The sequence below is a fragment of the Bombina bombina genome, chromosome 1, assembly GCF_027579735.1.
Source record: "Bombina bombina isolate aBomBom1 chromosome 1, aBomBom1.pri, whole genome shotgun sequence".
NCBI classification, from domain to species: domain Eukaryota; kingdom Metazoa; phylum Chordata; class Amphibia; order Anura; family Bombinatoridae; genus Bombina; species Bombina bombina.
Window position 1 is genome coordinate 352,716,924 of NC_069499.1, and position 26,424 is coordinate 352,743,347.

Sequence of the window (26,424 nt, forward strand, 5' to 3'; positions counted from 1 at the left end):
GTGCTCTAAAATTCTATTTAGAAGCTACAAAAGAGTTCAGACAAACATCTTCTCTGTTTGTCGTCTATTCTGGTAAGAGGAGAGGTCAAAAGGCGACTTCTACCTCTCTTTCCTTTTGGCTTAAAAGCATCATCCGATTGGCTTACGAGACTGCCGGACGGCAGCCTCCTGAAAGAATCACAGCTCACTCTACTAGGGCTGTGGCTTCCACATGGGCCTTCAAGAACGAGGCTTCTGTTGATCAGATATGTAAGGCAGCGACTTGGTCTTCACTGCACACTTTTGCCAAATTTTACAAATTTGATACTTTTGCTTCTTTGGAGGCTATTTTTGGGAGAAAGGTTTTGCAAGCCGTGGTGCCTTCTGTTTAGGTAACCTGATTTGCTCCCTCCCTTCATCCGTGTCCTAAAGCTTTGGTATTGGTTCCCACAAGTAAGGATGACGCCGTGAACCGGACACACCAATGTTGGAGAAAACAGAATTTATGCTTACCTGATAAATTACTTTCTCCAACGGTGTGTCCGGTCCACGGCCCGCCCTGGTTTTTTAATCAGGTTTGATTAATTATTTTCTCTAACTACAGTCACCACGGCACCCTATGGTTTCTCCTATATTTTCCTCCTGTCCGTCGGTCGAATGACTGGGGTGGGCGGAGCCTAGGAGGGACTATATGGCCAGCTTTGCTGGGACTCTTTGCCATTTCCTGTTGGGGAAGAGATATTCCCACAAGTAAGGATGACGCCGTGGACCGGACACACCGTTGGAGAAAGTAATTTATCAGGTAAGCATAAATTCTGTTTTTAGATAGAGAGCTTTAGATCATCAGGCCTTTTTGTTTCTTATCACTATTTCTCCCTCCTCTCGCTTTCTTGTTCTCTCCATTCTCTCCTCTCAGCTCTATTCTGTGTTCTCTTTGCCTCTCCCTCTATCTCCCTTATCTCTCCTCTCTTTTCTCCCTCATCTGCACTGTTTTTTTCCATCTCTTTTTTTTCCATTTTTTCTCACTATATCTCCTTATTAATATTAAGAGATTTGTTGTAATCTTTTCAATTAACATAGAAATAAAAAAGTACAGCCATTATCAGGGGACACTAATATTGTATACAGCTATGCTTTTCCACTTACTATATAATGAAAAGCTGTGTTTTGTTCTTTCACTTTCTTTGGTGTATGATCTAATATATCTCTGTGTGTGGTGTGCAAATTTAATTTACAGACGTTAGTAAAGATATGTTCAGTAAAAGCATACCGGCTAAACCATCGCCTGATGTAATTCTAACTCTTCTTTTATAGAAAAGTGAACAAGTCTTTCAGAGGTCGCTCATGTCCCATTATTGTGCACTGCAGGTAAGATACAAGTCAGAACTGTTAATATTCCTATATAAAGTGTGGGCTCTTCCTTTCATATTTCAGGATCTATTGCCGTTATTAAACATCAGTGGACATACTTAAATAAAAAGATGAGTGAATAATACTGTAATGCAAATTCATATAATGATGTAAATGGATTGGACTAGATATGTTGTAACATATATTAAGGTAAATAAAGCAAAATAGTGGTATCTTTTATAAGGAAACCTGTTGTTTTACCCTTTATGTGTAAATCAATTTACGTTATATAGAAGTGTAACATATAATTTACTTACACGACTCACATCTCAGTCTGATTGGTAGAAGTGGTTTAATTGACACAACCTATGAAGTTTGCCATTTTAAACCTTTTTTCATTCATCTATCAATCAAGATAATGTGAACTATTTTGTATGTTTTTGTTTAAGTGATGGAGCTGGAAGGACAGGAACCTACATTTTGGTAGACATGGTGTTGAATCGCATGGCTAAAGGTGAGAATGTAGGGCGTTTAGGAAAATATATTGGTCTACTACTACATATACTGATATATAGTGGTTAGCCAGAATACCCTCTTCCTACTGACAGAAAGTTTAATGCTAGTTTACCAGAGCCAAACTGAAATTATAAAACAAAAATGAAAAAATAGTGTTTGAATAACAATTTGTATATAAATATATATAATACAATTAGGTTGTTTATATCCAGTGATAGAAGAAAGCTCTCAGTACTGAGGAGACTCACCAGAGGGGCCATAGTTGTATTGTATAAAAATAAGTGCTAGTCTTCAGGTTGAGAGAAGAACAATTTCAAACACTGTGGCCTAGATTTAGAGTTCGGCGGTAAAAGGGCTGTTAACGCTCCGCGGGTTTTTTTCTGGCCGCACCATAAATTTAACTCTGGTATCGAGAGTTCAAACAAATGCTGCGTTAGGCTCCAAAAAAGGAGCGTAGAGCATTTTTACCGCAAATGCAACTCTCGATACCAGAGTTGCTTACGGACGCGGCCGGCATCAAAAACGTGCTCGTGCACGATTCTCCCATAGGAAACAATGGGGCTGTTTGAGCTGAAAAAAAACCTAACACCTGCAAAAAAGCAGCGTTCAGCTCCTAACGCAGCCCCATTGTTTCCTATGGGGAAACACCTCCTAAGTCTGCACCTAACACCCTAACATGTACCCCGAGTCTAAACACCCCTAACCTTACACTTATTAACCCCTAATCTGCCGCCCCCGCTATCGCTGACCCCTGCATTACACTTTTAACCCCTAATCTGCCGCTCCGTAAACCGCCGCCACCTACGTTATCCCTATGTACCCCTAATCTGCTGCCCTAACATCGCCGACCCCTATGTTATATTTATTAACCCCTAATCTGCCCCCCACAACGTCGCCGACACCTACCTACAATTATTAACCCCTAATCTGCCGAGCGGACCTGAGCGCTACTATAATAAAGTTATTAACCCCTAATCCGCCTCACTAACCCTATCATAAATAGTATTAACCCCTAATCTGCCCTCCCTAACATCGCCGACACCTACCTTCAATTATTAACCCCTAATCTGCCGAGCGGACCTGAGCGCTACTATAATAAAGTTATTAACCCCTAATCCGCCTCACTAACCCTATCATAAATAGTATTAACCCCTAATCTGCCCTCCCTAACATCGCCGACACCTACCTTCAATTATTAACCCCTAATCTGCCGACCGGAGCTCACCGCTATTCTAATAAATGTATTAACCCCTAAAGCTAAGTCTAACCCTAACACTAACACCCCCCTAAGTTAAATATAATTTTTATCTAACGAAATAAATTAACTCTTATTAAATAAATAATTCCTATTTAAAGCTAAATACTTACCTGTAAAATACATCCTAATATAGCTACAATATAAATTATAATTATATTATAGCTATTTTAGGATTAATATTTATTTTACAGGCAACTTTGTAATTATTTTAACCATGTACAATAGCTATTAAATAGTTAAGAACTATTTAATAGTTACCTAGTTAAAATAATTACAAATTTACCTGTAAAATAAATCCTAACCTAAGATATAATTAAACCTAACACTACCCTATCAATAAAATAATTAAATAAACTACCTACAATTACCTACAATTAACCTAACACTACACTATCAATAAATTAATTAAACACAATTGCTACAAATAAATAAAATTAAATAAACTATCTAAAGTACAAAAAATAAAAAAGAACTAAGTTACAGAAAATAATAAAATATTTACAAACATAAGAAAAATATTACAACAATTTTAAACTAATTACACCTACTCTAAGCCCCCTAATAAAATAACAAAGCCCCCCAAAATAAAAAATTCCCTACCCTATTCTAAAATACAAATATTACAAGCTCTTTTACCTTACCAGCCCTGAACAGGGCCCTTTGCGGGGCATGCCCCAAGAATTTCAGCTCTTTTGCCTGTAAAAAAAAACATACAATACCCCCCCCCCAACATTACAACCCACCACCCACATACCCCTAATCTAACCCAAACCCCCCTTAAATAAACCTAACACTACCCCCCTGATGATCTTCCTACCTTGTCTTCACCATGCCAGGTTCACCGATCCGTCCTGGCTCCAAGATCTTCATCCAACCCAAGCGGGGGCTAGACATCCACTGAAGAAGTCCAGAAGAGGGTCCAAAGTCTTCCTCCTATCCGGCAAGAAGAGGACATCCGGACCGGCAAACATCTTCTCCAAGCGGCATCTTCTATCTTCTTCCATCCGATGACGACCGGCTCCATCTTGAAGACCTCCAGCGCGGATCCATCCTCTTCTTCCGACGACTAGACGACGAATGACGGTTCCTTTAAGGGACGTCATCCAAGATGGCGTCCCTCGAATTCCGATTGGCTGATTCAGATTGAGCTCGCATTCTATTGGCTGTTCCGATCAGCCAATAGAATGCGAGCTCAATCTGATTGGCTGATTGGATCAGCCAATCGGATTGAACTATATTCTGATTGGCTGATTCCATCAGCCAATCAGAAAATTCCTACCTTAATTCCGATTGGCTGATAGAATCCTATCAGCCAATCGGAATTCGAGGGACGCCATCTTGGATGACGTCCCTTAAAGGAACCGTCATTCGTCGTCTAGTCGTCGGAAGAAGAGGATGGATCCGCGCTGGAGGTCTTCAAGATGGAGCCGGTCGTCATCGGATGGAAGAAGATAGAAGATGCCGCTTGGAGAAGATGTTTGCCGGTCCGGATGTCCTCTTCTTGCCGGATAGGAGGAAGACTTTGGACCCTCTTCTGGACTTCTTCAGTGGATGTCTAGCCCCCGCTTGGGTTGGATGAAGATCTTGGAGCCAGGACGGATCGGTGAACCTGGCATGGTGAAGACAAGGTAGGAAGATCATCAGGGGGGTAGTGTTAGGTTTATTTAAGGGGGGTTTGGGTTAGATTAGGGGTATGTGGGTGGTGGGTTGTAATGTTGGGGGGGGGGTATTGTATGTTTTTTTTTACAGGCAAAAGAGCTGAAATTCTTGGGGCATGCCCCGCAAAGGGCCCTGTTCAGGGCTGGTAAGGTAAAAGAGCTTGTAATATTTGTATTTTAGAATAGGGTAGGGAATTTTTTATTTTGGGGGGCTTTGTTATTTTATTAGGGGGCTTAGAGTAGGTGTAATTAGTTTAAAATTGTTGTAATATTTTTCTTATGTTTGTAAATATTTTATTATTTTCTGTAACTTAGTTCTTTTTTATTTTTTGTACTTTAGATAGTTTATTTAATTTTATTTATTTGTAGCAATTGTGTTTAATTAATTTATTGATAGTGTAGTGTTAGGTTAATTGTAGGTAATTGTAGGTAGTTTATTTAATTATTTTATTGATAGGGTAGTGTTAGGTTTAATTATATCTTAGGTTAGGATTTATTTTACAGGTAAATTTGTAATTATTTTAACTAGGTAACTATTAAATAGTTCTTAACTATTTAATAGCTATTGTACATGGTTAAAATAATTACAAAGTTGCCTGTAAAATAAATATTAATCCTAAAATAGCTATAATATAATTATAATTTATATTGTAGCTATATTAGGATGTATTTTACAGGTAAGTATTTAGCTTTAAATAGGAATTATTTATTTAATAAGAGTTAATTTATTTCGTTAGATAAAAATTATATTTAACTTAGGGGGGTGTTAGTGTTAGGGTTAGACTTAGCTTTAGGGGTTAATACATTTATTAGAATAGCGGTGAGCTCCGGTCGGCAGATTAGGGGTTAATAATTGAAGGTAGGTGTCGGCGATGTTAGGGAGGGCAGATTAGGGGTTAATACTATTTATGATAGGGTTAGTGAGGCGGATTAGGGGTTAATAACTTTATTATAGTAGCGCTCAGGTCCGCTCGGCAGATTAGGGGTTAATAAGTGTAGGTAGGTGTCGGCGACGTTGTGGGGGGCAGATTAGGGGTTAATAAATATAACATAGGGGTCGGCGATGTTAGGGGTAGCAGATTAGGGGTACATAGGGATAACGTAGGTGGCGGCGATTTGCGGTCGGAAGATTAGGGGTTAATTATTTTACGTAGCTTGCGGCGACGTTGTGGGGGGCAAGTTAGGGGTTAATAGATATAATACAGGGGTCGGCGGTGTTAGGGGCAGCAGATTAGGGGTACATAAGTATAACGTAGGTGGCGGTCGGCAGATTAGGGGTTAAAAATTTTAATCGAGTGGCGGCGATGTGGGGGGACCTCGGTTTAGGGGTACATAGGTAGTTTATGGGTGTTAGTGTACTTTAGGGTACAGTAGTTAAGAGCTTTATAAACCGGCGTTAGCCAGAAAGCTCTTAACTCCTGCTATTTTCAGGCGGCTGGAATCTTGTCGTTAGAGCTCTAACGCTCACTGCAGAAACGACTCTAAATACCAGCGTTAGAAAGATCCCATTGAAAAGATAGGCTACGCAAATGGCGTAGGGGGATCTGCGGTATGGAAAAGTCGCGGCTGAAAAGTGAGCGTTAGACCCTTTAATCACTGACTCCAAATACCAGCGGGCGCCCAAAACCAGCGTTAGGAGCCTCTAACGCTGGTTTTGACGGCTACCGCCGAACTCTAAATCTAGGCCTGTGGTTGGCTAAGACTCAAACTCTTGCCTTGATTTACCTTTTGTTAAAATAAATAAACCCAAATATATTTCTTGTGCAGTAAAAAAGTCAATAGTCATCCCATGGATTTCTCAGTGTACCTTGCTGTATCTTCAGTACTTATTCTTTTATGGAAGTCTCACTTTTCTCTCTATTTTCCTTCCCCATTTCACCCTCCCCTGTTCTTTCGCCAGCTATTGATCTCTTCCTCCATCCCTTTCATTCTGTCTTTCTCTGGAACCGTAGAACTCTCACACAGTCACACACAAAAAAAAAGTGCTTAAAGGGACATAATACTCATATGCTAAATCACTTGAAACTGATGCAGTATAACTGTAAAAAGCTGACAGGAAAATATCACCTGAGCATCTCTATGTAAAAAAGGAAGATATTTTACCTCACAATTTCCTCAGCTCAGCAGAGTAAGTTCTGTGTAAAAAGTTATACTCAGCTGCTCCAAGCTGCAGGTAAAAATTTTTAAAAAAATGAAGAAATGAACAGCAGCCAATAAGCATCAGCAGTGCTGAGGTCATGAACTCTTACTGTGATCTCATGAGATTTGACTTAACTCTCATGAGATTTCATAGTAAGCTTCCTTTACCTGATTGGTGAAATAATATGAGAGTGCACGATGCTAGTCCCTTCAGATGTCCCAGGACAAACACACTAAGGCCGCGTTCGGGCAGCGCTTAGGAGCTAGTGGAAGCGCTTCACTCCCAGCGATGACGTTGCGCTAGGTGACGTCACAAGCAAGGGAGCTTTGAAAAAACGTTCGCATGCACAATAATGGACTGCGCATGCAAACGTTTTTACTAAGCTCCCTTGATTGTTGCTGGGCTGCCAGTGCCTGCCGAGAATGAGTTCCCCAGTCTCTTCGCAAACAACGGAACTCTGACCCACCTCCATTCAGCTGCTCTCAGCTCAGCCCCTGTAGCTTATCCTGCACTGAATAGAGGTGGGTCAGCGTTGCGATGTTTGCGAAGAGAGACTGGGGAAATCATTCTTGGCTCTGGGGTGGGGATCAAAATCGGCAATTCCGGGACCCCGCCAACACATCTTTAACCCGCCCACACAACGATCGGGAAATACAGAATAATTACACATAATGCTTGAACGTCAGGTCTTTGTGATATACATATATAATATGATTTTTTGTGAGCTCTAAATAATGTAGCCCATTTCTTTTCACTTCATACGCTACGTATGAAGTGAAAAGAAATGGGCTACATTCTCTAGAGCTCACAAAAAATCATATTATATATGTATAAATAACATGGCAGCCTCCACAGCAACATGTGTGTGGAGGCTGCCATGTTTCCAAGCGTCTGAGCTTGCTCTGAAAAGTCCCAGCTTTTCCAGCACACTGGAAGCGCTGGGACTTACGTCACCAGAGCGCTCAGAAAACGCCAGCCATCTCACTTGCAAGTGTGAGAAAAACGCTCCAAGCGAGTTCCAGTTCGCTTGGAGCGCTGCCCGAACGCAGCCTAAAATGCTGCTTAGAAATCCTTTACAATGGGAGGTGGCTACTGAGGAACTTTTGAGGTAAAAACATAATTTATGCTTACCTGATAAATTTATTTCTCTTGTAGTGTATCCAGTCCACGGATCATCCATTACTTATGGGATATTAACTCCTCCCCAACAGGAAGTGCAAGAGGATTCACCCAGCAGAGCTGCTATATAGCTCCTCCCCTAACTGCCATTACCAGTCATTCGACCGAAAACATGCAGAGAAAGGAAAACCATAGGGTGCAGTGGTGACTGTAGTTTAATGGAAAAATTACCTGCCTTAAAGTGACAGGGCGGGCCGTGGACTGGATACACTACAAGAGAAATAAATTTATCAGGTAAGCATAAATTATGTTTTCTCTTGTTAAGTGTATCCAGTCCACGGATCATCCATTACTTATGGGATACCAATACCAAAGCTAAAGTACACGGATGACGGGAGGGACAGGCAGGCTCTTTATACGGAAGGAACCACTGCCTGAAGAACCTTTCTCCCAAAAACAGCCTCCGAAGAAGCAAAAGTGTCAAATTTGTAAAATTTGGAAAAAGTATGAAGAGAAGACTAAGTTGCAGCCTTGCAAATCTGTTCAACAGAAGCCTCATTCTTAAAGGCCCAAGTGGAAGCCACAGCTCTAGTAGAATGTGCTGTAATTCTTTCAGGAGGCTGCTGTCCAGCAGTCTCATAGGCTAACCGTATTATGCTACGAAGCCAAAAGGAGAGAGAGGTAGCCGAAGCTTTTTGACCTCTCCTCTGACCAGAATAAACGACAAACAGGGAAGACGTTTGTCGAAAATCCTTAGTTGCCTGTAGATAAAATTTCAGGGCACGGACTACATCTAGATTGTGTAGCAGACGTTCCTTTTTCGAAGAAGGATTAGGACACAAAGATGGAACCACAATCTCTTGATTGATATTCCTGTTAGTGACCACCTTAGGTAGGAACCCAGGTTTAGTACGCAGAACTACCTTGTCTGAATGAAAAATCAGATAAGGAGAATCACAATGTAAGGCAGATAACTCAGAGACTCTTCGAGCCGAGGAAATCGCCATTAAAAACAGAACTTTCCAAGATAACAACTTGATATCAATGGAATGAAGTTGTTCAAACGGAACCCCCTGTAAAACATTAAGAACTAAGTTCAAACTCCATGGTGGAGCAACAGTTTTAAACACAGGCTTGATCCTAGCTAAAGCCTGACAAAAAGCTTGAACGTCCGGAACTTCTGACAGACGTTTGTGTAAAAGAATGGACAGAGCTGAAATCTGTCCCTTTAAGGAACTAGCGGATAAACCCTTTTCTAAACCTTCTTGTAGAAAAGACAATATCCTCGGAATCCTAACCTTACTCCATGAGTAACTCTTGGATTCGCACCAATATAAGTATTTGCGCCATATCTTATGGTAAATCTTTCTGGTAACAGGCTTCCTAGCCTGTATTAAGGTATCAATAACTGACTCAGAAAAACCACGTTTTGATAAAATCAAGCGTTCAATTTCCAAGCAGTCAGCTTCAGAGAAATTAGATTTTGATGTTTGAAGGGACCCTGGATCAGAAGGTCCTGTTTCAGAGGTAGCGACCAAGGTGGACAGGATGACATGTCCACTAGATCTGCATACCAAGTCCTGCGTGGCCATGCAGGCGCTATTAGAATCACTGATGCTCTCTCCTGTTTGATTCTGGCAATCAATCGAGGAAGCATCGGGAAGGGTGGAAACACATAAGCCATCCCGAAGGTCCAAGGTGCTGTCAAAGCATCTATCAGAACCGCTCCCGGATCCCTGGATCTGGACCCGTAACGAGGAAGCTTGGCGTTCTGTCGAGACGCCATGAGATCTATCTCTGGTTTGCCCCAACGTCGAAGTATTTGGGCAAAGACCTCCGGATGAAGTTCCCACTCCCCCGGATGAAAAGTCTGACGACTTAAGAAATCCGCCTCCCAGTTCTCCACTCCCGGGATGTGGATTGCTGACAGGTGGCAAGAGTGAGACTCTGCCCTGCGAATTATCTTTGATACTTCCATCATTGCTAGGGAGCTTCTTGTCCCTCCCTGATGGTTGATGTAAGCTACAGTCGTGATGTTGTCCGACTGAAACCTGATGAACCCCCGAGTTGTTAACTGGGGCCAAGCCAGAAGGGCATTGAGAACTGCTCTCAATTCCAGAATGTTTATTGGTAGGAGACTCTCCTCCTGATTCCATTGTCCCTGAGCCTTCAGAGAATTCCAGACAGCGCCCCAACCTAGTAGGCTGGCGTCTGTTGTTACAATTGTCCAGTCCGGCCTGCTGAATGGCATCCCCCTGGACAGATGTGGCCGAGAAAGCCACCATAGAAGAGAATTTCTGGTCTCTTGATCCAGATTCAGAGTAGGGGACAAGTCTGAGTAATCCCCATTCCACTGACTTAGCATGCACAATTGCAGCGGTCTGAGATGTAGGCGTGCAAAGGGTACTATGTCCATTGCTGCTACCATTAAGCCGATCACCTCCATGCATTGAGCTACTGACGGGTGTTGAATGGAATGAAGGACACGGCATGCATTTTGAAGCTTTGTTAACCTGTCTTCTGTCAGGTAAATCTTCATTTCTACAGAATCTATAAGAGTCCCCAAGAAGGGAACTCTTGTGAGTGGAAAGAGAGAACTCTTCTTTTCGTTCACCTTCCATCCATGCGACCTTAGAAATGCCAGTACTAACTCTGTATGAGACTTGGCAGTTTGAAAGCTTGAAGCTTGTATCAGAATGTCGTCTAGGTACGGAGCTACCGCAATTCCTCGCGGTCTTAGTACCGCCAGAAGTGAGCCCAGAACCTTTGTGAAGATTCTCGGAGCCGTAGCCAATCCGAATGGAAGAGCTACAAACTGGTAATGCCTGTCTAGAAAGGCAAACCTTAGATACCGGTAATGATCTTTGTGAATCGGTATGTGAAGGTAAGCATCCTTTAAATCCACTGTGGTCATGTACTGACCCTTTTGGATCATGGGTAAAATTGTCCGAATAGTTTCCATTTTGAACGATGGAATTCTTAGGAATTTGTTTAGGATCTTTAAATCCAAGATTGGCCTGAAAGTTCCCTCTTTTTTGGGAACCACAAACAGATTTGAGTAAAACCCTTGTCCTTGTTCCGACCGCGGAACCGGATGGATCACTCCCATTAATAAAAGATCTTGTACGCAGCGTAGAAACGCCTCTTTCTTTATTTGGTTTGTTGACAACCTTGACAGATGAAATCTCCCTCTTGGGGGAGAGAATTTGAAGTCTAGAAGGTATCCCTGAGATATGATCTCTAACGCCCAGGGATCCTGGACATCTCTTGCCCAAGCCTGGGCGAAGAGAGAAAGTCTGCCCCCCACTAGATCCGTTCCCGGATCGGGGGCCCTCGATTCATGCTGTCTTAGGGGCAGCAGCAGGTTTCCTGGCCTGCTTGCCCTTGTTCCAGGACTGGTTAGGTCTCCAGCCTTGTCTGTAGCGAGCAACAGCTCCTTCCTGTTTTGGTGCAGAGGAAGTTGATGCTGCTCCTGCTTTGAAATTACGAAAGGAACGAAAATTAGACTGTCTAGCCTTAGGTTTGGCTCTGTCTTGAGGCAGGGCATGGCCTTTACCTCCTGTAATGTCAGCGATAATTTCTTTCAACCCGGGCCCGAATAAGGTCTGCCCTTTGAAAGGTATATTAAGCAATTTAGATTTAGAAGTAACGTCAGCTGACCAGGATTTTAGCCACAGTGCTCTGCGTGCCTGAATGGCGAATCCGGAATTCTTAGCCGTAAGTTTAGTTAAATGTACTACGGCATCTGAAATAAATGAGTTAGCTAACTTAAGGGCTTTAAGCTTGTGTGTAATCTCATCTAATGGAGCTGATTCAAGTGTCTATTCCAGAGACTCAAACCAAAATGCTGCTGCAGCCGTGACAGGCGCAATGCATGCAAGAGGTTGCAATATAAAACCTTGTTGAACAAACATTTTCTTAAGGTAACCCTCTAACTTTTTATCCATTGGATCTGAAAAGGCACAGCTATCCTCCACCGGGATAGTGGTACGCTTAGCTAAAGTAGAAACTGCTCCCTCCACCTTAGGGACCGTTTGCCATAAGTCCCGTGTGGTGGCGTCTATTGGAAACATCTTTCTAAATATCGGAGGGGGTGAGAACGGCACACCGGGTCTATCCCACTCCTTAGTAACAATTTCAGTAAGTCTCTTAGGTATAGGAAAAACGTCAGTACTCGCCGGTACCGCAAAATATTTATCCAACCTACACATTTTCTCTGGTATTGCAACTGTGTTACAATCATTCAGAGCCGCTAACACCTCCCCTAGTAATACACGGAGGTTTTCCAGCTTAAATTTAAAATTTGAAATATCTGAATCCAGTTTGTTTGGATCAGAACCGTCACCCGCAGAATGAAGCTCTCCGTCCTCATGTTCTGCAAATTGTGACGCAGTGTCTGACATGGCCCTAATATTATCAGCGCACTCTGTTCTCACCCCAGAGTGATCACGCTTACCTCTTAGTTCTGGTAATTTAGCCAAAACTTCAGTCATAACAGTAGCCATATCCTGTAATGTGATTTGTAATGGCCGCCCAGATGTACTCGGCGCTACAATATCACGCACCTCCCGAGCGGGAGATGCAGGTACTGACACGTGAGGCGAGTTAGTCGGCATAACTCTCCCCTCGTTGTTTGGTGAAATATGTTCAATTTGTACAGATTGACTTTTATTTAAAGTAGCATCAATACAGTTAGTACATAAATTTCTATTGGGCTCCACTTTGGCTTTAGCACATATAGCACAGATATCTTCCTCTGAATCAGACATGTTTAACACACTAGCAAATAAACTAGCAACTTGGAAATACTTTTCAAGTAATTTACTATAATATGAAAACGTACTGTGCCTATAAGAAGCACAGAAAAAGTTATGACAGTTGAAAATTAATAAACTGAAAAGTTATAGCATCAAATCTTTGTAAAAAACACAATTTTAGCAAAGGATTGCTCCCATTAGCAAAGGATAACTAACCCTGATAGCAGAAAAAAAAAAAAAAAATACAGAAAACAGAATTTATGTTTACCTGATAAATTACTTTCTCCAACGGTGTGTCCGGTCCACGGCGTCATCCTTACTTGTGGGATATTCTCCTCCCCAACAGGAAATGGCAAAGAGCCCAGCAAAGCTGGTCACATGATCCCTCCTAGGCTCCGCCTTCCCCAGTCATTCGACCGACGTAAAGGAGGAAAATTTGCATAGGAGAAACCATATGATACCGTGGTGACTGTAGTTAAAGAAAATAAATTATCAGACCTGATTAAAAAAACCAGGGCGGGCCGTGGACCGGACACACCGTTGGAGAAAGTAATTTATCAGGTAAACATAAATTCTGTTTTCTCCAACATAGGTGTGTCCGGTCCACGGCGTCATCCTTACTTGTGGGAACCAATACCAAAGCTTTAGGACACGGATGAAGGGAGGGAGCAAATCAGGTCACCTAGATGGAAGGCACCACGGCTTGCAAAACCTTTCTCCCAAAAATAGCCTCAGAAGAAGCAAAAGTATCAAACTTGTAAAATTTAGTAAAAGTGTGCAGTGAAGACCAAGTCGCTGCCTTACATATCTGATCAACAGAAGCCTCGTTCTTGAAGGCCCATGTGGAAGCCACAGCCCTAGTGGAATGAGCTGTGATTCTGTCAGGAGGCTGCCGTCCGGCAGTCTCGTAAGCCAATCTGATGATGCTTTTAATCCAAAAAGAGAGAGAGGTAGAAGTTGCTTTTTGACCTCTCCTTTTACCAGAATAAACAACAAACAAGGAAGATGTTTGTCTAAAATCCTTTGTAGCATCTAAATAGAATTTTAGAGCACGAACAACATCCAAATTGTGCAACAGACGTTCCTTCTTTGAAACTGGATTCGGACACAAAGAAGGTACGACTATCTCCTGGTTAATGTTTTTGTTAGAAACAACTTTCGGAAGAAAACCAGGTTTAGTACGTAAAACCACCTTATCTGCATGGAACACCAGATAAGGAGGAGAACACTGCAGAGCAGATAATTCTGAAACTCTTCTAGCAGAAGAAATTGCAACCAAAAACAAAACTTTCCAAGATAATAACTTAATATCAACGGAATGTAAGGGTTCAAACGGAACCCCCTGAAGAACTGAAAGAACTAAATTGAGACTCCAAGGAGGAGTCAAAGGTTTGTAAACAGGCTTGATTCTAACCAGAGCCTGAACAAAGGCTTGAACATCTGGCACAGCTGCCAGCTTTTTGTGAAGTAACACAGACAAGGCAGAAATCTGTCCCTTCAAGGAACTTGCAGATAATCCTTTCTCCAAACCTTCTTGAAGAAAACAGAATTTATGTTTACCTGATAAATTACTTTCTCCAACGGTGTGTCCGGTCCACGGCGTCATCCTTACTTGTGGGATATTCTCTTCCCCAACAGGAAATGGCAAAGAGCCCAGCAAAGCTGGTCACATGATCCCTCCTAGGCTCCGCCTACCCCAGTCATTCGACCGACGTTAAGGAGGAATATTTGCATAGGAGAAACCATATGATACCGTGGTGACTGTAGTTAAAGAAAATAAATTATCAGACCTGATTAAAAAACCAGGGCGGGCCGTGGACCGGACACACCGTTGGAGAAAGTAATTTATCAGGTAAACATAAATTCTGTTTTCTCCAACATAGGTGTGTCCGGTCCACGGCGTCATCCTTACTTGTGGGAACCAATACCAAAGCTTTAGGACACGGATGATGGGAGGGAGCAAATCAGGTCACCTAGATGGAAGGCACCACGGCTTGCAAAACCTTTCTCCCAAAAATAGCCTCAGAAGAAGCAAAAGTTAAACACTAAAAAACTCTAAGCCATCTCCGTGGAGATGTTGCCTGTACAACGGCAAAGAGAATGACTGGGGTAGGCGGAGCCTAGGAGGGATCATGTGACCAGCTTTGCTGGGCTCTTTGCCATTTCCTGTTGGGGAAGAGAATATCCCACAAGTAAGGATGACGCCGTGGACCGGACACACCTATGTTGGAGAAAGGATAGAATCTTAGGAATTTTTACCTTGTCCCAAGGGAATCCTTTAGATTCACACCAACAGATATATTTTTTCCATATTTTGTGGTAAATTTTTCTAGTTACAGGCTTTCTGGCCTGAACAAGAGTATCAATGACAGAATCTGAGAATCCTCGCTTTGATAAGATCAAGCGTTCAATCTCCAAGCAGTCAGTTGGAGTGAGACCAGATTCGGATGTTCGAACGGACCTTGAACAAGAAGGTCTCGTCTCAAAGGTAGCTTCCATGGTGGAGCCGATGACATATTCACCAGGTCTGCTTACCAAGTCCTGCGTGGCCACGCAGGAGCTATCAAGATCACCGATGCCCTCTCCTGCTTGATCCTGGCTACCAGCCTGGGGATGAGAGGAAACGGCGGGAATACATAAGCTAGTTTGAAGGTCCAAGGTGCTACTAGTGCATCTACTAGAGTCGCCTTGGGATCCCTGGATCTGGACCCGTAGCAAGGAACCTTGAAGTTCTGACGAGAGGCCATCAGATCCATGTCTGGAATGCCCCACAGTTGAGTAATTTGGGCAAAGATTTCCGGATGGAGTTCCCACTCCCCCGGATGAAATGTCTGACGACTCAGAAAATCCGCTTCCCAATTTTCCACTCCTGGGATGTGGATTGCAGACAAGTGGCAGGAGTGAGTCTCCGCCCATTGAATGATTTTGGTCACTTCTTCCATCGCCAGGGAACTCCTTGTTCCCCCCTGATGGTTGATGTACGCAACAGTTGTCATGTTGTCTGATTGAAACCGTATGAACTTGGCCTTTGCTAGCTGAGGCCAAGCCTTGAGAGCATTGAATATCGCTCTCAGTTCCAGAATATTTATCGGTAGAAGAGATTCTTCCCGAGACCAAAGACCCTGAGCTTTCAGGGGTCCCCAGACCGCGCCCCAGCCCACCAGGCTGGCGTCGGTTGTGACAATTACCCACTCTGGTCTGCGGAAGCTCATCCCCTGTGACAGGTTGTCCAGGGACAGCCACCAACGGAGTGAATCTCTGGTCCTCTGATTTACTTGTATCGTCGGAGACAAGTCTGTATAGTCCCCATTCCACTGACTGAGCATGCACAGTTGTAATGGTCTTAGATGAATGCGCGCAAAAGGAACTATGTCCATTGCCGCTACCATCAAACCTATTACTTCCATGCACTGCGCTATGGAAGGAAGAGGAACAGAATGAAGTATTTGACAAGAGTTCAGAAGTTTTGTTTTTCTGGCCTCTGTCAGAAAAATCCTCATTTCTAAGGAGTCTATTATTGTTCCCAAGAAGGGAACCCTTGTTGACGGAGATAGAGAACTCTTTTCTACGTTCACTTTCCATCCGTGAGATCTGAGAAAGGCCAAGACAATGTCCGTGTGAGCCTTTGCTTGAGGAAGGGACGACGCTTGAATCAGAATGTCGTCCAAGTAAGGTACTACTGCAATGCCCCTTGGTCTTAGCACCGCTAGAAGGGACCCTAGTACCTTTGTGAAAATCCTTGGAGCAGTGGCTAATCCGAACGGAAGTGCCACAAACTGGTAATGCTTATCCAGGAATGCGAACCTTAGGAACCGATGATGTTCCTTGTGGATAGGAATATGTAGATACGCATCCTTTAAATCCACCGTGGTCATGAATTGACCTTCCTGGATGGAAGGAAGAATTGTTCGAATGGTTTCCATTTTGAACGATGGAACCTTGAGAAACTTGTTTAGGATCTTGAGATCTAAGATTGGTCTGAACGTTCCCTCTTTTTTGGGAACTACGAACAGATTGGAGTAGAACCCCATCCCTTGTTCTCCTAATGGAACAGGATGAATCACTCCCATTTTTAACAGGTCTTCTACACAATGCAAGAATGCCTGTTTTTTTATGTGGTCTGAAGACAATTGAGACCTGTGGAACCTCCCCCTTGGGGGAAGCCCCTTGAATTCCAGAAGATAACCTTGGGAGACTATTTCTAGCGCCCAAGGATCCAGAACATCTCTTGCCCAAGCCTGAGCGAAGAGAGAGAGTCTGCCCCCCACCAGATCCGGTCCCGGATCGGGGGCCAACATCTCATGCTGTCTTGGTAGCAGTGGCAGGTTTCTTGGCCTGCTTTCCTTTGTTCCAGCCTTGCATTGGTCTCCAGGCTGGTTTGGCTTGAGAAGTATTACCCTCCTGCTTAGAGGACGTAGCACTTGGGGCTGGTCCGTTTCTGCGAAAGGGATGAAAATTAGGTTTATTTTTGGCCTTGAAAGACCTATCCTGAGGAAGGGCGTGGCCCTTGCCCCCAGTGATATCAGAGATAATCTCTTTCAAGTCAGGGCCAAACAGCGTTTTCCCCTTGAAAGGAATGTTAAGCAATTTGTTCTTGGAAGACGCATCCGCTGACCAAGATTTTAACCAAAGCGCTCTGCGCGCCACAATAGCAAACCCAGAATTTTTCGCCGCTAACCTAGCCAATTGCAAAGTGGCGTCTAGGGTGAAAGAATTAGCCAATTTGAGAGCACGAATTCTGTCCATAATCTCCTCATAAGAAGAAGAATTATTATTGATCGCCTTTTCTAGCTCATCGAACCAGAAACACGCGGCTGTAGTGACAGGGACAATGCATGAAATTGGTTGTAGAAGGTAACCTTGCTGAACAAACATCTTTTTAAGCAAACCTTCTAATTTTTTATCCATAGGATCTTTGAAAGCACAACTATCTTCTATGGGTATAGTGGTGCGTTTGTTTAGAGTAGAAACCGCCCCCTCGACCTTGGGGACTGTCTGCCATAAGTCCTTTCTGGGGTCGACCATAGGAAACAATTTTTTAAATATGGGGGGAGGGACGAAAGGTATACCGGGCCTTTCCCATTCTTTATTTACAATGTCCGCCACCCGCTTGGGTATAGGAAAAGCTTCGGGGGGCCCCGGGACCTCTAGGAACTTGTCCATTTTACATAGTTTCTCTGGAATGACCAAATTCTCACAATCATCCAGAGTGGATAACACCTCCTTAAGCAGAGCGCGGAGATGTTCCAACTTAAATTTAAATGAAATCACATCAGGTTCAGCTTGTTGAGAAATTTTCCCTGAATCTGAAATTTCTCCCTCAGACAAAACCTCCCTGGCCCCCTCAGACTGGTGTAGGGGCCCTTCAGAACCAATATCATCAGCGTCCTCATGCTCTTCAGTATTTTCTAAAACAGAGCAGTCGCGCTTTCGCTGATAAGTGGGCATTTTGGCTAAAATGTTTTTGATAGAATTATCCATTACAGCCGTTAATTGTTGCATAGTAAGGAGTATTGGCGCGCTAGATGTACTAGGGGCCTCCTGTGTGGGCAAGACTGGTGTAGACGAAGGAGGGGATGATGCAGTACCATGCTTACTCCCCTCACTTGAGGAATCATCTTGGGCATCATTTTCTCTAAATTTTGTGTCACATAAATCACATCTATTTAAATGAGAAGGAACCTTGGCTTCCCCACATTCAGAACACAGTCTATCTGATAGTTCAGACATGTTAAACAGGCATAAACTTGATAACAAAGTACAAAAAACGTTTTAAAATAAAACCGTTACTGTCACTTTAAATTTTAAACTGAACACACTTTATTACTGCAATTGCGAAAAAGTATGAAGGAATTGTTCAAAATTCACCAAAATTTCACCACAGTGTCTTAAAGCCTTAAAAGTATTGCACACCAAATTTGGAAGCTTTAACCCTTAAAATAACGGAACCGGAGCCGTTTTTATATTTAACCCCTTTACAGTCCCTGGTATCTGCTTTGCTGAGACCCAACCAAGCCCAAAGGGGAATACGATACCAAATGACGCCTTCAGAAAGTCTTTTCTATGTATCAGAGCTCCTCACACATGCATCTGCATGTCATGCTTCTCAAAAACAAGTGCGCAATACAGGCGCGAAAATGAGACTCTGCCTATGATTAGGGAAAGCCCCTAGAGAATAAGGTGTCCAATACAGTGCCTGCCAGTTATTTTACAAAATTCCCAAGATTAAAATAATTCCTCAAGGCTATGGAGTATAAAATATGTTTATATATAAATCGATTTAGCCCAGAAAATGTCTACAGTCTTAAAAAGCCCTTGTGAAGCCCTTTTTTTTCTGTCTGTAATAAAAATGGCTTACCGGATCCCATAGGGAAAATGACAGCTTCCAGCATTACATCGTCTTGTTAGAATGTGTCATACCTCAAGCAGCAAAAGTCTGCTCACTGTTCCCCCAACTGAAGTTAATTCCTCTCAACAGTCCTGTGTGGAAACAGCCATCGATTTTAGTAACGGTTGCTAAAATCATTTTCCTCTTACAAACAGAAATCTTCAGTTAAACACTAAAAAACTCTAAGCCATCTCCGTGGAGATGTTGCCTGTACAACGGCAAAGAGAATGACTGGGGAAGGCGGAGCCTAGGAGGGATCATGTGACCAGCTTTGCTGGGCTCTTTGCCATTTCCTGTTGGGGAGGAGAATATCCCACAAGTAAGGATGACGCCGTGGACCGGACACACCTATGTTGGAGAAATAAACGTTTTTTTTTATCACAGTCAACTACAATCTCACAGCTCTGCTGTGAGTGATTACCTCCCTCAAAACAAGTTTTGAAGACCCCTGAGTTCTGTAGAGATGAACCGGATCATGCAGGGAAGACAATAAACCTCTGACTGAATTTTTTGATGCGTAGCAAAAGCGCCAAAAAAGGCCCCTCCCCCTCACACATAACAGTGAGAGAGATCAGTAAACTGTCATAAATTAAATAAAACGACTGCCAAGTGGAAAAAAATAGTGCCCAAAACATTTTTTCACCCAGTACCTCAGAAAATTAAACGATTTTACATGCCAGCAAAAAACGTTTAACATTAATAAATTGAGTGTTATTAAAAAGCCTGTTGCTAGTCCCTGCAAATTAGGCTAAAGTTTTATGCATACAGTATAATTCCAGTGAAGTGCCATTCCCCAGAATACTGAAGTGTAAAATATACATACATGACAGCCTGATACCAGTTGCTGCTACTGCATTTAAGGCTGAGTTTACATTATATCGGTATGGCAGAATTTTCTCATCAATTCCATTGTCAGAAAATAATAAACTGCTACATACCTCTTTGCAGATTAATCTGCCCGCTGTCCCCTGATCTGAAGTTTACCTCTCCTCAGATGGCCGAGAAACAGCAATATGATCTTAACTACTCCGGCTAAAATCATAGAAAAACTCAGGTAGATTCTTCTTCAAATTCTACCAGAGAAGGAATAACACACTCCGGTGCTATTATAAAATAACAAACTTTTGATTGAAGGTATGAAACTAAGTATAATCACCACAGTCCTCTCACACATCCTATCTATTCGTTGGGTGCAAGAGAATGACTGGTAATGGCAGTTAGGGGAGGAGCTATATAGCAGCTCTGCTGGGTGAATCCTTGTGCACTTCCTGTTGGGGAGGAGTTAATATCCCATAAGTAATGGATGATCCGTGGACTGGATACACTTAACAAGAGAAATATCTTTCTTTTTTACATAGAGATGTTCAGGTGATATTTTCTAATCAGCTTTTTACAGCTATGCTGCATCACTTTCAAGTGTTTAAACATTTGGGTATTATGGCCCTTTAAGCTGCATTAAATTTGTAGCTCACTGTTTTATGGAATCAAATTATAGTTTTGGTTTTTTTTCCCTCAAATATATTTCGTACAGGTGCTAATTGTAAGTCTAACCTGCTGTTGTACCTATAATGTATTCTACCTACAGGGGTAAAGGAGATTGATATTGCAGCATCACTGGAGCATGTCCGGGATCAGCGAGCTGGTATGGTTCGGACTAAGGTAAACAGATTTGTACATTAATTAGTTTCTATCATATGTGCATGGTGTTTGGAACTTTCTCAGTTTGGACTTGGAAAATTATTATTCATCTAGTTTTTAGAGTCATCACACCCTAATGGCTTTATCCTGATATGATCTAATTTGTATTTGTCAGACACTCCCATTTATTGTCTACTAAAGATCCATATAGAGATGCTGACCATCAATGACTTTATATACAATTATTTGGAGTGACTTTTGCTATACTGCACATCATGACTCATTCTCATTGGCTCCCAACTCATTTCTGTTGTATCTTCTCCTCTACAGGATCAGTTTGAATTTGCCCTTACTGCAGTGGCCGAGGAAGTGAATGCTATTCTTAAAGCGTTGCCTCAGTAACAAGCGGACCGACCCCTTTGGTGTTGTGACATTGCTCCTGCCTTACAGGGATGGCAGCTTCACCCACCCATAAATACTCATTATTTGTATTCTCTGCTCCTCATGCCCAGGACCCAGGGCTGCCTTTCCTTGTCCTGTATACATTTTCGCTTTGCCTTGCTTCTGTCCCTCTGAATTTCATGATTTTAATCATAACTTTTGCTACCTCATTGTCCATGTCCAACACCCGTTTCTAGAGTATAGCAATGTATATTCATGCAATGCATTTCATTGCCTCTAGCAGCAGGTGTAACCCGTCTCTTACATTTTGTCTGGGGAGAAAGACACAGCTATGGTGACCCATTTATCTTGAGGAAGGTGGTACAATAGCCTAGTGTTCTGTATAGATAACGTGTCATCTCATTTTTACATGTGACTTAATCCCTCTTGCTGCTGAAAATGATTTTAAAACTGTGGATTAGGTCATGTTAACCTGAATAACCGTAAAGTCAGATCTTCCAGGCACTTAATGCATAGGTAACATAATTATATGGGTCATCAAGCCTGTTCTCAATAGCCAATATAGCTATGTTCAGAACATTAGTGAGAAAACATAATAGAAATATGTAACTCTTTCAGTGAAAGATACAAATCTTCTGCACACACCTATAGAAAAAGCCTTGGCTACCCTGGAGGGTCACTCCAGTTTGCTCAGCCCTCTATGGTAGAGAAACTACAAAGAGAAGCATGGATTAAAAAAACAACAAAAAAAAAACAATCTTTGCTATAAAACGTTAATTTTCTACAATCCATGTCTTTTTCTAGGCAAGAAAGGTGTGAAAGGGACATAATGATGCCAACATAAAATGCTCTAATTTCCATAACTGATTCTAGATAACTACGTGTTTAAAGCCTGCAATGGGGTTAAACACATAGGTAAAGTTTCACTCAAGACCCACAAGCATTACAGCTCCCGAGCAGAACACAGCTGGTGATTGGCAGGTTATCAGACTACTGATCCTGGTACACTGGCTATATTCTGAATGAGAGCCAAAAAAGTGTTTGTTTTTTTCCTATTTGTTTAACCACTTTGTGGATGCTAAACACAGAGTTATTTAGGGTCATATTGACCCTTTAAGATTCTTTCCTTTCCCTAGGGATCATCTAATTGAAGTATCATAGGGTAGCCTGTGCCAGATTGTGGAAGATTTTGGAGCATAAAGACTTATTCCTGACTATCCAAGTACATATTGTAAACACTAATATAACGCACTGCTATAGCTTACCATTTCCTTCCTACATGATACTGTAAACGCAGTCTCATAACCTTGCTGCTCTATTGCACTTTGCCTTTCATCCTTACCTTCAGCCTGCATGCCCTCTCCTTTTCTAAGGGTGCTGCATTTTTCCTTGGGAGGATCATACGGGGGTAGCAAGTCTGAACCATGATAGCTCCTTTACTCCCTCAGTTCTCTCTTCATACTGCAACATATGTACCTTTGTCATTGCCAAAAAAAAAGAAAATCATTTCTATAGAAATATTATAGACTTTAATTTTGTATTTTGATGTCAATAAAGTATTTGTGTTGGGTTTGTGCAACTGCAAAACAATACCCAGTCGTGTTGTGTTAATCACAAGTCACATGGTTATTTATGATGATGGAGCTGTGTGCTTGATGTATAGACGGACAAATCTCCACAAACACGAAAAAGTAGGTATAGTCAGCACTAAAGAAAACAATTCTAGCCTATAGAGACGTCCTAACGTGCTTCCCATTCATAGTTTTATATGTTCACTAATCCTTTCTCTTTGTGACACTCAACACAACTTGCAAAATAATGTGATTCAAAGATTTGTACCCATCACAACCATGAGTTGCATATCCAGCTCTATTATAATCAACGGAGCAGCATCTATCTCATAACTGTTCATTTCTTGGCACATAGTACCACTGCTAAGGACACTTACAGAAGCACATTTACAGCCTAACTGAAGTAAAAAATAAATAAATATGAAGCAGTCCACTCTAACATATGCAAAAAATTGAAAACAAAGAAAATGATCACCTGCTATCCAGAGGTGTATGAGACCTTTTATAAGGTGTGTGTGTTGCCATTAGTAGATAGGGGCTCCTTCCACCAGCTATTCCTTATAAGGTAAATATGATAGGTAGGCAATACTGATTTTATGCCAGTCACCTAACAAAAGCAGAGGTAGCAAATTCCTTAATTGGAAAGAGGATGTTTATGATGGAGTCTCATCCCCCTTTGTGGTTTATGGAGAAAGATAGGTGCTCACACACCGTCTTAGGTGATCACCATTAGACCTGAGACCCCTCATTCAAAATATGGAAAATAAACTGTAATAATAAATCAAACAGGTAGATAGAAGCTCCATAGGAATCTCCTTGTGTCCTGGGATTTTATATAAAAACAGAATTTATGTTTACCTGATAAATTACTTTCTCCAACGGTGTGTCCGGTCCACGGCGTCATCCTTACTTGTGGGATATTCTCTTCCCCAACAGGAAATGGCAAAGAGCCCAGCAAAGCTGGTCACATGATCCCTCCTAGGCTCCGCCTACCCCAGTCATTCGACCGACGTTAAGGAGGAATATTTGCATAGGAGAAACCATATGATACCGTGGTGACTGTAGTTAAAGAAAATAAATTATCAGACCTGATTAAAAAACCAGGGCGGGCCGTGGACCGGACACACCGTTGGAGAAAGTAATTTATCAGGTAAACATAAATTCTGTTTTCTCCAACATAGGTGTGTCCGGTCCACGGCGTCATCCTTACTTGTGGGAACCAATACCAAAGCTTTAGGACACGGATGAAGGGAGGGAGCAAATCAGGTCACCTAAATGGAAGGCACCACGGCTTGCAAAACCTTTCTCCCAAAAATAGCCTCAGAAGAAGCAAAAGTATCAAACTTGTAAAATTTGGTAAAAGTGTGCAGTGAAGACCAAGTCGCTGCCCTACATATCTGATCAACAGAAGCCTCGTTCTTGAAGGCCCATGTGGAAGCCACAGCCCTAGTGGAATGAGCTGTGATTCTTTCAGGAGGCTGCCGTCCGGCAGTCTCGTAAGCCAATCTGATGATGCTTTTAATCCAAAAAGAGAGAGAGGTAGAAGTTGCTTTTTGACCTCTCCTTTTACCAGAATAAACAACAAACAAGGAAGATGTTTGTCTAAAATCCTTTGTAGCATCTAAATAGAATTTTAGAGCGCGAACAACATCCAAATTGTGCAACAAACGTTCCTTCTTCGAAACTGGTTTCGGACACAAAGAAGGCACGACTATCTCCTGGTTAATGTTTTTGTTAGAAACAACTTTTGGAAGAAAACCAGGTTTAGTACGTAAAACCACCTTATCTGCATGGAACACCAGATAAGGAGGAGAACACTGCAGAGCAGATAATTCTGAAACTCTTCTAGCAGAAGAAATTGCAACCAAAAACAAAACTTTCCAAGATAATAACTTAATATCAACGGAATGTAAGGGTTCAAACGGAACCCCCTGAAGAACTGAAAGAACTAAGTTGAGACTCCAAGGAGGAGTCAAAGGTTTGTAAACAGGCTTGATTCTAACCAGAGCCTGAACAAAGGCTTGAACATCTGGCACAGCTGCCAGTTTTTTGTGAAGTAACACAGACAAGGCAGAAATCTGTCCCTTCAAGGAACTTGCAGATAATCCTTTCTCCAATCCTTCTTGAAGAAAGGATAGAATCTTAGGAATCTTTACCTTGTCCCAAGGGAATCCTTTAGATTCACACCAACAGATATATTTTTTCCATATTTTGTGGTAAATTTTTCTAGTTACAGGCTTTCTGGCCTGAACAAGAGTATCAATAACAGAATCTGAGAACCCTCGTTTTGATAAGATCAAGCGTTCAATCTCCAAGCAGTCAGCTGGAGTGAGACCAGATTCGGATGTTCGAACGGACCTTGAACAAGAAGGTCTCGTCTCAAAGGTAGCTTCCATGGTGGAGCCGATGACATATTCACCAGATCTGCATACCAAGTCCTGCGTGGCCACGCAGGAGCTATCAAGATCACCGACGCCCTCTCCTGATTGATCCTGGCTACCAGCCTGGGGATGAGAGGAAACGGCGGGAATACATAAGCTAGTTTGAAGGTCCAAGGTGCTACTAGTGCATCTACTAGAGTCGCCTTGGGATCCCTGGATCTGGACCCGTAGCAAGGAACCTTGAAGTTCTGCCGAGAGGCCATCAGATCCATGTCTGGAATGCCCCACCGTTGAGTAATTTGGGCAAAGATTTCCGGATGGAGTTCCCACTCCCCCGGATGTAATGTCTGACGACTCAGAAAATCCGCTTCCCAATTTTCCACTCCTGGGATGTGGATTGCAGACAGGTGGCAGGAGTGAGTCTCCGCCCATTGAATGATTTTGGTCACTTCTTCCATCGCCAGGGAACTCCTTGTTCCCCCCTGATGGTTGATGTACGCAACAGTCGTCATGTTGTCTGATTGAAACCGTATGAACTTGGCCTTTGCTAGCTGAGGCCAAGCCTTGAGAGCATTGAATATCGCTCTCAGTTCCAGAATATTTATCGGTAGAAGAGATTCTTCCCGAGACCAAAGACCCTGAGCTTTCAGGGATCCCCAGACCGCGCCCCAGCCCATCAGACTGGCGTCGGTCGTGACAATGACCCACTCTGGTCTGCGGAAGGTCATCCCTTGTGACAGGTTGTCCAGGGACAGCCACCAACGGAGTGAGTCTCTGGTCCTCTGATTTACTTGTATCTTCGGAGACAAGTCTGTATAGTCCCCATTCCACTGACTGAGCATGCACAGTTGTAATGGTCTTAGATGAATGCGCGCAAAAGGAACTATGTCCATTGCCGCTACCATCAAACCTATTACTTCCATGCACTGCGCTATGGAAGGAAGAGGAACGGAATGAAGTGTTTGACAAGAGTTTAGAAGTTTTGTTTTTCTGGCCTCTGTCAGAAAAATCCTCATTTCTCCAACATAGGTGTGTCCGGTCCACGGCGTCATCCTTACTTGTGGGATATTCTCTTCCCCAACAGGAAATGGCAAAGAGCCCAGCAAAGCTGGTCACATGATCCCTCCTAGGCTCCGCCTACCCCAGTCATTCTCTTTGCCGTTGTACAGGCAACATCTCCACGGAGATGGCTTAGAGTTTTTTAGTGTTTAACTGTAGTTTTTCATTATTCAATCAAGAGTTTGTTATTTTCAAATAGTGCTGGTAC

The 26,424-nt window shown here is 42.5% G+C and overlaps 1 protein-coding gene across 1 annotated transcript in view; it reads left to right on the forward strand.

The window, feature by feature from the left end:
- PTPRN (protein tyrosine phosphatase receptor type N) overlaps window positions 1-22,795 on the forward strand; it is a 339,294-nt gene extending 316,499 nt beyond the window's left edge. Inside the window, exons 20-23 of the mRNA XM_053698177.1 lie at window positions 1,294-1,347; window positions 1,779-1,843; window positions 20,751-20,824; window positions 21,134-22,795. Coding sequence (XP_053554152.1) covers window positions 1,294-1,347; window positions 1,779-1,843; window positions 20,751-20,824; window positions 21,134-21,205 — 265 coding nt within the window. The 3' untranslated portion in view covers window positions 21,206-22,795. The remainder of the gene's footprint in view (window positions 1-1,293; window positions 1,348-1,778; window positions 1,844-20,750; window positions 20,825-21,133) is intronic.
- Window positions 22,796-26,424: the final 3,629 nt, after the last annotated feature.